Below are 10,853 nucleotides of genomic sequence, written 5' to 3' on the forward strand. Positions count from 1 at the left end.
ACGTGTAAAAATGTTTAACCGTCGACGTTGAAGATGGTCGCTATCTATCACAATCCTTTGGTAGAACTTGAAAGTAGCGGATGCCCTTAAGTTTTAAAACTAAAGACACTTAAATGTCAATAAATTAATTGAATCGTATTTCCCGTACTTACGAGAAATAAAGCCAAGCAGCTCTGACAGTACACACTTGTTTATCAATGACGTCAAGTTGTTACAGCAATTCAAAAAAGCGTAACTTCTGCCTCCCATATAAGAAGCAAGTTTAGAGCGATTAGGTCAGTATAGTGTAGCCATGGCGATCGTGTCAATACTAGTGGTACTGGTCATTGTTATGATCAAATGGTGGTCCAATAGAAGACGTGCCGATTTAACAAACAAACTTCCCGGACCTTACCACTATCCCTTTTTGGGGGCACTACCCTACTTCTTATTTTCACCGGGTAGGTTTCTTTTTTGTTTATTCTTATTTGTGGCACGAGCGGTTAGTTATTAATATTTTCATTTGGTTTGAAGTAAAATTAATTTCCTTGCACAAATGTATCAATTTCCTATCACGCAACCCGGTGGTGTAAATGTCAACGATAAACTACTTAATAGTTGAATTTGCGCGTTAATTTGTGTGTATAATAACACTTCTTGCGTCTCAGTAAGCACCATTACTGTAGCAGGTAGCTTAGTTTAAGTAAGAATGTTATAAATGGACAACCACTCATTACGTACCTCATTACTAACGTTAATTCGGTTTCAGATAAAACATGGAGATACCTCCACAAGTTCGCAAAAACTCACGCCCTACCGATCTACAAAACCCTGGTGCTCAACACCCTTTACGTTAATCTAATGGTACCAGAAGACATTCAGGTGCTGCTATCCTCCGGGAAGTACCTTAATAAAGGCCAAACGTATCAGTTGCTGGAGCCTTGGGTCGGAAAGGGACTGTTTAACAGTTCAGGTAAGAATCAACGTTCCTCTAAGAAAGACTAGTTCTGATCGTGTAATGCAGGGATGAAGTGGCGAGAAAGAAGGAAAATGACAGCGCCAGCGTTTAGCATTGGCACCATGCGTAAGTTTGTGGAGGCCTTCAAGGAGCACGCCGAGAGATTCACTCAACTTATCGAGCGAGAAAGTAAGAACGAATACACAGAGATTGACTCCCTAGTATCGAAAGGCACAATGCACGCAGTTTGTGGTAATACATTTCAATGAATTAGTGTCGCGTAATACAATTTTGAAACCTTTAGAAACGGTAATGGGTACAAAACTGGACGAGGACAATGAAGAAGTCGGTAAATATCTAGCAGCGTCACATCGGATCGGTGAATTATTCATTCATCAGCTTAGTAGACCGTGGTATGCATTTTTGCCAATATACCCGTTAACACCCAGCTACTGGGAATCGAGGAAGGTCTTGAAAGTGTTACACGACTTTACACATAACATAATTCAAGAAAAGAGGAAGAATTTTGCCATTAAAGGTGCTTCTCCGAAAGGAGGTGCAGGATTACTGGATTTGCTAATTGAAAATAGCTTGGACGAACGAATTCCTGTGGCCGATATTCGGGAAGAAGCAGATGCTTTTATGTTTGCGGTAAGTAACTGGAAGTTGTTTTTCGCAAGGGTACATTTTGAGGGTCTCTAGGGCCACGATACAACTACCAGTATGATCTGCTTCGCCTTGCTGCTGCTGGCCAGCCATAGCGAAGTACAGGTAAGCTAAAATAACTTAAAGCAAATATCTCGCTTACGTAAACGAAAACTTGCAGCAAAAAGTTTATGAAGAAGTCGAGGAAGTGTTCAGCAAAACCGACGACAGCACCTTTTACGAAGACCTGCAAAGTATGCGTTATTTAGATCAGGTGTTAAAGGAAACCTTGAGGTTATACCCCAGCGGGCCTATGATATCGCGATACATCACGGAAGAAATGACAACACACACCGGATACATTCTCCCAAAGGGCACCAATGTCAACGTGCGCATATATGACATCCACCACGACCCCAGACTCTATCCAGATCCGTACAAATTCGATCCGGAGAGGTTTTCGCCGGAAAATTGCAAAAATCGACACCCTTTCGCCTACCTCGCCTTTAGCGCTGGTCCTAGAGGCTGCATGGGAAACAAATTCTCATTGTTAATGGGAAAAACTATTATATCGTCGATTTTAAGGGAGTACGAAGTGATGCCCGTCGATACACCCAAAAGTATTACATTGGTGGCTCACGTAGTTTTAAAAACGAAGGAACCGATTAAACTCAAATTTAGACGACGTTAAGCGCCTTTGTTTGCTTTAGGTTTTATCTATTTATTGTACTTACATGTACCTATTAAGCTATTTTATTTATTGTGATGTTGTTGTATTATCAATTGAAATGCTGATAAAATGCAGTGCATTTTAATGAGTGGTTTACATTATTTTTCGATCTGTTGGTCCATCTGTTTAATTTTCAGAAATTTTTAAAAATAACGAATAAAAATTAGAACATCTTAGCCCACGTTGCAGTAGGTACGTTATTCAATTTCGGTGATGAGGCGTGCATATTAAGTATGTGTCGCTTATTTGGTGTCTAACAATCAATTATGTCAGAAAGATGAGTAGTAGGTACATGCCAAAAAAAAGAAATAAATAAATTGGGGGTCTAGAATGTTTCGCTTGGGAGCTTTCTCCCGATGTCTCAATTAATTCATTTATTGACAACCATAATACGTCAGATGATGGCATTCAGTAGAAATAATCACTTTTACTGGTCCTAGCCTACGCGATAATGGTTTTCGTAAGAAAACACCATAAGACACTACTAGCGAAAGTGCCCTCTATTAACAATTTTTGGTGACAATGTAATAATAAAACGGCACACATATAAAATTAGTACATTTTCGTTCCAAATCACACTATGCAAGAAAGGGGCATATAAACGGACATTTAAACCTAATAAAATATGCATCGAAGTGCGTGCTAATCTTTTGGGTTGGCATTAAAGATCTTTGATGTAACTGTTGAGAACATGTATGTGCTGGCTGGGGGTATTTCATACTCCCAGCTAGCAGAGAGTGTCCTAAGCGAAGTAAACTACTCCTATCACTGTCATTGTAGTCTTTGGGAAAAGGTAATCGCATCTTTGTCTGCGAAGAGTATTCCATACCGCCCTGACCCTCCGGTCCAACGTTTTTGGGGATGGACAGTCGTATCTGTTTTTTTTGCTAAGGGCACTTTCTGCTGGTTGGAGGCATTCCAAACCCCCAGACCCCACTCCGGATTTTTTCCCTAGTCTTTTAAAAGGATAGCCACCCTAAAGTAACGTTCAACTATTAAGGTTATTATATAGATGTGCTCTGGGAATGAAGTGACACGATTTTTGTCTCGATACCCCCAATAATTTCGCGGAAATTGATTTTCAATAAAAAAAATTGTACACCGTGAAAACCTTTAAACAATTTAATTAATAAAGATTTCATTTAATCAAAGAAACGAACGTTGTGCTACAATGTGTTAGCCTCGGGTCGCAATGTCTTGTAACAAGTGTTAGGTGCTGAAGTGATCCATCCTTAATACATTAGGCATAAGAACGCTATGTATATTTTAACACAATGTATATATAAGTACCTATATTTCTAAACGAGCGTTGCAAGATCTTTCCTAAATATTAATATATGGGTCACCTAGTTAACGGACAATCTTTATTTGACGCCGTCTCGATGGTAAAAATTTTCGTGACTTGAATACGTGCCCGATTGAAGATAAAAGCAGGTACTTGCTTTACATAGTTAATTACGATTGAGTTTCTCAAGTTAATTAAAGAAATTCACTGCAACCCTTTTACAATTAAACTGGTACATGCATCCTAGACAGTTATACCAAGTAGGTCTTACGGTTCTTGCTAATCTCATATACATTTGGGCACACAGGATTTAATTTATTTTATTATTGTTTGGAGGGGGTTTACCTGAAGCTGTTGGTTCGCTGATCTTTTTGAAGCTTCTTCAAGTACACATAATAGTTGCTCCATGTTCGTGGATCTCAGGGCCAAAAAATTGGCTTCCGGTTAACTTGAAAATCCTCTTTTATTGCGGTACATGAATACTGTACTGATTTATCATGTACCATGTAATATTTTATTGTTTCATATTGGGCTTATTTACCTAAGACTCATTTAAATATAGAATAACTACATTTTGATGTGAATAGGTTCGACCCTAGGCTACCACTCTCCACTTACTAATTAATAATAAGCAATAATCCATGCCATCTTCCTGTATGCAAATATGCAATAAACTTCTTTGAGTTACAAACAGGAAGCGTGACATACAAAATATGCGTATCATTTTTCGGTTACCACCACAATACATTGACAAACAAAAATGAAAAGTAGCACTAACTAATCGTCCATATTCATTTATCATTTACGTCAGTATTAGACAATGTACAAAAGGTCTAATGCGTAATGCTTGTCTGTAATATAAGAAGCAATTTACGAGCGATTAGGCTAGTGTAATGGTATAATCATGGCGATCGTGTCACTACTAGTGCTACTAGCCATTCTTATGGTCAAATGGTGGTCCAATAGAAGACGTGCCCATTTAACAAACAAACTTCCCGGACCTTACCACTATCCTTTTTTAGGGGCACTACCCTACTTCTTATTTTCACCGGGTAAGTTTCTTTTTTGTTTATTATTATTTGTGGCATGAGTGGTTAGTTATCAATATTTTGATTTGGTTTGAAGCAAAATTGACTTCCTTGCACAAATGTATCAATTTTCTATCAACTTGGCGGTGTAAATGTCAACGATAAACTAATTAATATATTAAGAATGTTGAATTTACGTCTTAATTCGTGTGTATAATAACATTTCTTGCTTCTCAGTAAGCACCATTGCCGTAGCAGGGAGCATAGTTCAAGTAAGAATGTTATAAATGGACAACCACTCATTACGTACCTCATTACTAACGTTAATTCGGTTTCAGATAAAACATGGAGATACCTCCACAAGTTCGCAAAAACTCACGCCCTACCGATCTACAAAACCCTGGTGCTCAACACCCTTTACGTTAATCTAATGGTACCAGAAGACATTCAGGTGCTGCTATCCTCCGGGAAGTACCTTAATAAAGGCCAAACGTATCAGTTGCTCGAGCCTTGGGTCGGAAAGGGACTGTTTAACAGTTCAGGTAAAAATCAACGTCCCTCTGAGAGAGACTCTAGTTTTGATCGTATAATGTAGGGATGAAGTGGTGGAAAAGAAGGAAAATGACAGGGCCAGCATTTAGCATTGGCACCATGCGTAAGTTTGTGGAGGCCTTCAAGGAGCACGCCGAGAGATTCACTCAACTTATCGAGCGAGAAAGTAAAAAGAAATACACAGAGATTGAGCCCCTCGTATCGAAAAGCACAATGCACGTAGTTTGTGGTAATACATTCCAATAAATTAGCGTCACGTAATAAAATTTTGTACCTTTAGAAACGGTAATGGGTACAAAATTGGACGAGGACAATGAAGAAGTAGGTAAATATCTAGCAGCGTCACATCGGATCGGTGAACTATTCATTCATCAGCTTAGTAGACCGTGGTATGCATTTTTGCCAATATACCCGTTAACACCCAGCTACTGGGAATCGAGGAAGGTCTTGAAAGTGTTACACGACTTTACACATAACATAATTCAAGAAAAGTGGAAGAACTTTGCCATTAAAGGTGCTTCTTTGAAACGAGGTGCAGGATTACTCGATTTGCTAATTGAAAATAGCTTGGACGAACGAATTCCTGTTGCCGATATTCGGGAAGAAGCAGATGCTTTTATGTTTGCGGTAAGTAACTGGAGGTAGTTTTTCGCAAGGGTACAATCTGAGTATCTCTAGGGCCACGATACAACTACCAGTATGATCTGCTTCGCCTTGTTGCTGCTGGCCAGCCATAGCGAAGTACAGGTAAGCTAAAATAACTTAAAGCAAATATCTCGCTTACGTAAACGAAAACATGCAGCAAAAAGTTTATGAAGAAGTCGAGGGAGTGTTCAGCAAAACCGACGACAGCACCTTTTACGAAGACTTGCAAAGTATGCGTTATTTAGATCAGGTGTTAAAGGAAACCCTGAGGTTATACCCCAGCGGGCCTATGATATCGCGATACATCACGGAAGAAATGACAACACACACCGGATACACCCTCCCAAAGGGCACCAATGTCAACGTGCGCATATATGACATCCACCACGACCCCAAACTCTATCCAGATCCGTACAAATTCGATCCGGAGAGGTTTTCGCCGGAAAATTGCAAAAATCGACACCCTTTCGCCTACCTCGCCTTTAGCGCTGGTCCTAGAGGCTGCATGGGAAACAAATTCTCATTGTTAATGGGAAAAACTATTATATCGTCGATTTTAAGGGAGTACGAAGTGATGCCCGTCGACACACCGAAAAGTATTACATTGGTGGCTCACGTAGTTTTAAAAACGAAGGAACCGATTAAACTCAAATTTAGACGACGTTAAGCGCCTTTGTTTGCTTTAGGTTTTATCTATACACCGTGAAAACCTTTAAACTATTTAATTAATAAAGATTTCATTTAATCAAAGAAACGAACGTTGTGCTAGAGTGTGTTAGCCTCGGGTCGCAATGTCTTGTAAAAAACGTTAGGTGCTGAAGTGGCATAAGAACGCTATGTATATTTTAACACAATGTGTATATATATTTATTTATATTTCTAAACGAGCGTTGCAAGATCTTTCCAAAATATTAATATATGGGTCACATAGTTAACGGACAATCTTTATTTGACGCAGTCTCGATGGTAAAAATTTTCGTGACTTGAATACGTGCCCGATTGAAGATAAAAGCAGGTACTTGCTTTACATAGTTAATTACGATTGAGTTTCTCAAGTTAATTAAAGAAATTCGCTGCAACCCTTTTAAAATTAAACTGGTACATGCATCCTAGACAGTTGTACCAAGTAGGTCTCACGGTTCTTGCTGATCTCACATACATTTGGGCACACAGGATTTAATTTATTTTATTATTGTTTGGACGGGGTTTACCTGAAGCTGTTGGTTCGCTGATCTTTTTGAAGCTTCTTTAAGTACACATAATAGTTGCTCCATGTTCGTCGATCTTAGGGCCAAAACATTGGCTTCCGATTGACTTGAGAATCCCCTTTTATTGCGGTACTGAATACTGTAATGAATTATCTTGCACCATGTAATATTTTATTGTTTCATATTGGGTTTATTTAAGACTTCATTTAAATATAATAATAACTACATTTTGATGTGAATAGGTTCGACCCTAGGCTGCCACTCTCCACTTATAGTAGGGGAGCTAGCACGAAATCCACTGAACGAGAATGATCAAAATTTTAACCGATGGAGTTCCTTTTTGCCCTATCAGAGTATGCTAAAATCGATCGTCTGCCGCCTCAGGTTATATGACTTAAGGCGCTGCGGGTACTTCTTGCGGTACCAATTCTGAAAGGTTGTTTTTCGAGAAAATAAGTTATACACCAAATGAAAACGTTGATAATAGCTCTTAAAAAAATATTTAAAAAAATCGCGCGCATTTGATAACTCCGTAAAAAAACAATTCTTAGTCGGTTTTTCACGAACTTTCTACGGATATAACTAGGTTACCGTTGGATAAATGAAGCTGATTTTTTTTACAGACTAATGATGGACACAGCCAATGACTATGAGTGTTTCTTTTTTAAATTTGTTCTCTAATTATAAGAAATCTTATAATGTTAAGATAATAAGATAATCTTATAATTAGAGAAAAAATTTAAAAACGAAACACCGTTAAGTCATTAGTAGTACCTATCATCAGTCTGTAGAAAAAATCAGCTTCATTCGTCTAACCGTAACCTAGTTATATCCGTAGAAAGTTCGTGAAAAACCGACTAAGAATTGTTTTTTTACGGAGTTATCAAATGCGCGCGATTTTTTTCAATATTTTTTTAAGAGCTATTATCAACGTTTTCATTTGGTGTATAACTTATTTTCTCGAAAAACAACCTTTCAGAATTGGTACCGCAAGAAGTACCCGCAGCGCCTTAAGTCATATAACCTGAGGCGGCAGACGATCGATTTTAGCATAATCTGATAGGGCAAAATGGAACTCCATCGGTTAAAATTTTGATCATTTTCGTTCAGTGGATTTCGTGCTAGCTCCCCTACTATTACTAAATAATAAGCAATAATCCATGCCACCTTCCTGTATGCAAATATGCAATAAACTTCTTTGAGTTACAAACAGGAAGCGTGACATAGAAAATATGCGTATCATTTTTCGGTTACCACCACAATACATTGACAAACAAAAATGAAAAGTAGCACTAACTAATCGTCCATATTCATTTATCATTTACGTCAGTATTAGACAATGTACAAAAGGTCTAATGCGTAATGCTTGTCTGTAATATAAGAAGCAATTTACGAGCGATTAGGCTAGTGTAATGGTATAATCATGGCGATCGTGTCACTACTAGTGCTACTAGCCATCCTTATGGTCAAATGGTGGTCCAACAGAAGACGTGCCGATTTAACAAACAAACTTCCCGGACCTTACCACTATCCTTTTTTCGGGGCGCTACCTCACTTCTTATTTTCACCGGGTAAGTTTCCCTTTGGTTTATCATTCTTTATCGCACCAGCAGCGGTTAGATATCAATATGTTAATTTGGTTTGAAATTTAGTTGTGATTTCCTTGAACCAATCTATCAATCTACTATCCCAGTGTAAATGTCACAACGATAAACTAATAGTTTACAAAAATATTGAATTTACCCAGTTAAATTTAAATTTATTGCTTCTCAATAAGCACCATTACCGTAGCAGGTAGCATAGCTTATGTAAGAATGTTATCAATGGACAACCACTCATTACGTACCTCATTACTAACGTTAATTCGGTTTCAGATAAAACATGGAGATACCTCCACAAGTTCGCAAAAGCTGACGCCCTACCGATCTACAAAACCCTGGTGCTCAACACCCTTTACGTTAATCTAATGGTACCAGAAGACATTCAGGTGCTGCTATCCTCTGGGAAGTACCTTAACAAAGGCCAAACGTATCAGTTGCTCGAACCTTGGGTCGGAAAGGGACTGTTTAACAGTTCAGGTAAGAATCAACTTTCCTCTAAGAAAGACTAGTTCTGATCGTATAATGTAGGGATGAAGTGGTGGGAAAGAAGGAAAATGACAGGGCCAGCATTTAGCATTGGCACCATGCGTAAGTTTGTGGAGGCCTTCAAGGAGCACGCCGAGAAATTCACTCAACTTATCGAGCGAGAAAGTAAGAAGGAATACACAGAGATTGAGCCCCTCGTATCGAAAGGCACAATGCACGTAGTTTGTGGTAATACATTCCAATAAATTAGCGTCACGTAATAAAATTTTGTACCTTTAGAAACGGTAATGGGTACAAAATTAGACGAAGACAATGAAGAAGTAGGTAAATATCTAGCAGCGTCACATCGGATCGGTGAACTATTCATTCATCAGCTTAGTAGACCGTGGTACGCATTTCTGCCAATATACCTGTTAACTCCCAGTTACTGGGAATCGAGGAAGGTCTTGAAAGTGCTACACGACTTTACACATAACATAATTCAAGAAAAGAGGAAGAACTTTGCCAGTAAAGGTGCTTTTTCGAAACGAGGTGCAGGGTTACTCGATTTGCTAATTGAGAATAGCTTGGACGAACGAATTCCTGTGGCCGATATTCGGGAAGAAGCAGATGCTTTTATGTTTGCGGTAAGTAACTGGAGGTAGTTTTTCGCAAGGGTACATTTTGAGTATCTCTAGGGCCACGATACAACTACCAGTATGATCTGCTTCGCCTTGCTACTGCTGGCCAGCCATAGCGAAATACAGGTAAGCTAAAATAACTTAAAGCAAATATCTCGCTTACGTAAACAAAAACTTACAGCAAAAGGTTTATGAAGAAGTCGAGGGAGTGTTCAGCAAAACCGACGACAGCACCTTTTACGAAGACTTGCAAAGTATGCGTTATTTAGATCAGGTGTTAAAGGAAACCCTGAGGTTATACCCCAGCGGGCCTATGATATCGCGATACATCACGGAAGAAATGACAACACACACCGGATACACCCTCCCAAAGGGCACCAATGTCAACGTGCGCATATATGACATCCACCACGACCCCAAATTCTATCCAGATCCGTACAAATTCGATCCGGAGAGGTTTTCGCCGGAAAATTGCAAAAATCGACACCCTTTCGCCTACCTCGCCTTTAGCGCTGGTCCTAGGGGCTGCATAGGAAACAAATTCTCATTATTACTGGGAAAAAGTATTATATCGGCGATTTTAAGGGAGTACGAAGTGATGCCCGTCGATACACCGAAAAGTATTGTATTGGCGGCTCACGTAGTTTTAAAAACGAAGAAACCGATTAAACTCAAATTTAGAGGACGTTAAGTTCCTCTGTTTTCTTTAGTATTTATTTATTAGCTTCATTTATTGTATACCTGTTGAGATATTCGATTTATTGTGTTTAAAAGCAATGCATTGTAGAGAGTGGTTTACATCGCTTTTGAAGAACCCCCAGATAGCAACCTTTGTCCGGTATAAGATTTTTGTACGCACACCCATTCAAGCGCATATTAGGAATTTTATAAAGATTTTAAGCTGATGAGGAAGGGTGTACCCAACAAACCACGTTAAAGTGGCATCCTTGTATTCATAATGGTCCCTGAGAAACCATTATCAAAAGAAACCCAAATTGGTAGGGTCCCACTTTGTACAATTTGTTAAATTAGTTAAATCATAATAGATAGCACTTTTGTTGTTAAAAATTTCACTCTGACAGCTTCATAGCTTTAGAAATACCTATTGTAGGAATT

General features: G+C 38.8%; 3 protein-coding genes across 5 annotated transcripts; all 3 read left to right on the top strand.

Annotated features, from left to right (window-relative positions):
- The first annotated feature begins 295 nt into the window (after positions 1 to 295).
- Positions 296 to 7,389, top strand: LOC116177882 (cytochrome P450 4C1-like). Of its 2 annotated transcripts, XM_031497042.1 has the most exons (7): positions 296 to 440; positions 749 to 952; positions 1,004 to 1,189; positions 1,242 to 1,588; positions 1,640 to 1,708; positions 1,764 to 2,292; positions 6,509 to 7,389. In XM_031497042.1, exons 1-6 carry the CDS (start codon positions 332 to 334, stop codon positions 2,271 to 2,273), a joined length of 1,425 nt encoding a protein of 474 aa, XP_031352902.1. In that variant the 5' UTR covers positions 296 to 331; the 3' UTR covers positions 2,274 to 2,292; positions 6,509 to 7,389. The 2 variants fall into 2 exon arrangements, with proteins under 2 accessions (XP_031352902.1, XP_031352901.1); XM_031497041.1 differs by lacking the exon at positions 6,509 to 7,389 and having other exon boundaries at positions 1,764 to 2,397.
- LOC116177881 (cytochrome P450 4C1-like) lies at positions 4,313 to 6,515 on the top strand. 2 transcript variants are annotated; one of them, XM_031497040.1, is made up of 7 exons: positions 4,313 to 4,649; positions 4,964 to 5,167; positions 5,221 to 5,406; positions 5,458 to 5,498; positions 5,553 to 5,804; positions 5,856 to 5,924; positions 5,980 to 6,515. In XM_031497040.1, the coding sequence occupies exons 1-7, from the start codon at positions 4,502 to 4,504 to the stop codon at positions 6,487 to 6,489; spliced, it is 1,410 nt and encodes a 469-aa protein (XP_031352900.1). In that variant the 5' UTR covers positions 4,313 to 4,501; the 3' UTR covers positions 6,490 to 6,515. The 2 variants fall into 2 exon arrangements, with proteins under 2 accessions (XP_031352900.1, XP_031352899.1); XM_031497039.1 differs by having other exon boundaries at positions 5,458 to 5,804.
- Positions 7,390 to 8,078: 689 nt separating the features above from the next.
- Positions 8,079 to 10,523, top strand: LOC116177880 (cytochrome P450 4C1-like). Its single transcript, XM_031497038.1, has 6 exons — positions 8,079 to 8,601; positions 8,905 to 9,108; positions 9,160 to 9,345; positions 9,397 to 9,743; positions 9,795 to 9,863; positions 9,919 to 10,523. The coding sequence occupies exons 1-6, from the start codon at positions 8,454 to 8,456 to the stop codon at positions 10,426 to 10,428; spliced, it is 1,464 nt and encodes a 487-aa protein (XP_031352898.1). The 5' UTR covers positions 8,079 to 8,453; the 3' UTR covers positions 10,429 to 10,523.
- The last annotated feature ends 330 nt before the right edge of the window (positions 10,524 to 10,853 follow it).

Source organism: Photinus pyralis, unplaced genomic scaffold (genome assembly GCF_008802855.1).
Source record: "Photinus pyralis isolate 1611_PpyrPB1 unplaced genomic scaffold, Ppyr1.3 Ppyr1.4_LG8, whole genome shotgun sequence".
Classification (NCBI taxonomy): domain Eukaryota; kingdom Metazoa; phylum Arthropoda; class Insecta; order Coleoptera; family Lampyridae; genus Photinus; species Photinus pyralis.

What these genes read in the sequence shown, in the direction of transcription:
- LOC116177880 (XM_031497038.1), top strand. Translation starts at nt 8,454, where the DNA reads ATGGCGATCGTGTCACTACTAGTGCTACTAGCCATCCTTATGGTCAAA. An exon ending in TCACTTCTTATTTTCACCGG is followed by an intron (nt 8,602 to 8,904) that starts GTAAGTTTCCCT and finishes ATTCGGTTTCAG; the next exon opens with ATAAAACATGGAGATACCTC. An exon ending in CCAGCCATAGCGAAATACAG is followed by an intron (nt 9,864 to 9,918) that starts GTAAGCTAAAAT and finishes AAAAACTTACAG; the next exon opens with CAAAAGGTTTATGAAGAAGT.
- LOC116177882 (XM_031497042.1), top strand. Translation starts at nt 332, where the DNA reads ATGATCAAATGGTGGTCCAATAGAAGACGTGCCGATTTAACAAACAAA. An exon ending in CACAATGCACGCAGTTTGTG is followed by an intron (nt 1,190 to 1,241) that starts GTAATACATTTC and finishes TGAAACCTTTAG; the next exon opens with AAACGGTAATGGGTACAAAA. An exon ending in CAGATGCTTTTATGTTTGCG is followed by an intron (nt 1,589 to 1,639) that starts GTAAGTAACTGG and finishes GAGGGTCTCTAG; the next exon opens with GGCCACGATACAACTACCAG.
- LOC116177881 (XM_031497039.1), top strand. Translation starts at nt 4,502, where the DNA reads ATGGCGATCGTGTCACTACTAGTGCTACTAGCCATTCTTATGGTCAAA. An exon ending in GGGACTGTTTAACAGTTCAG is followed by an intron (nt 5,168 to 5,220) that starts GTAAAAATCAAC and finishes CGTATAATGTAG; the next exon opens with GGATGAAGTGGTGGAAAAGA. An exon ending in CCAGCCATAGCGAAGTACAG is followed by an intron (nt 5,925 to 5,979) that starts GTAAGCTAAAAT and finishes GAAAACATGCAG; the next exon opens with CAAAAAGTTTATGAAGAAGT.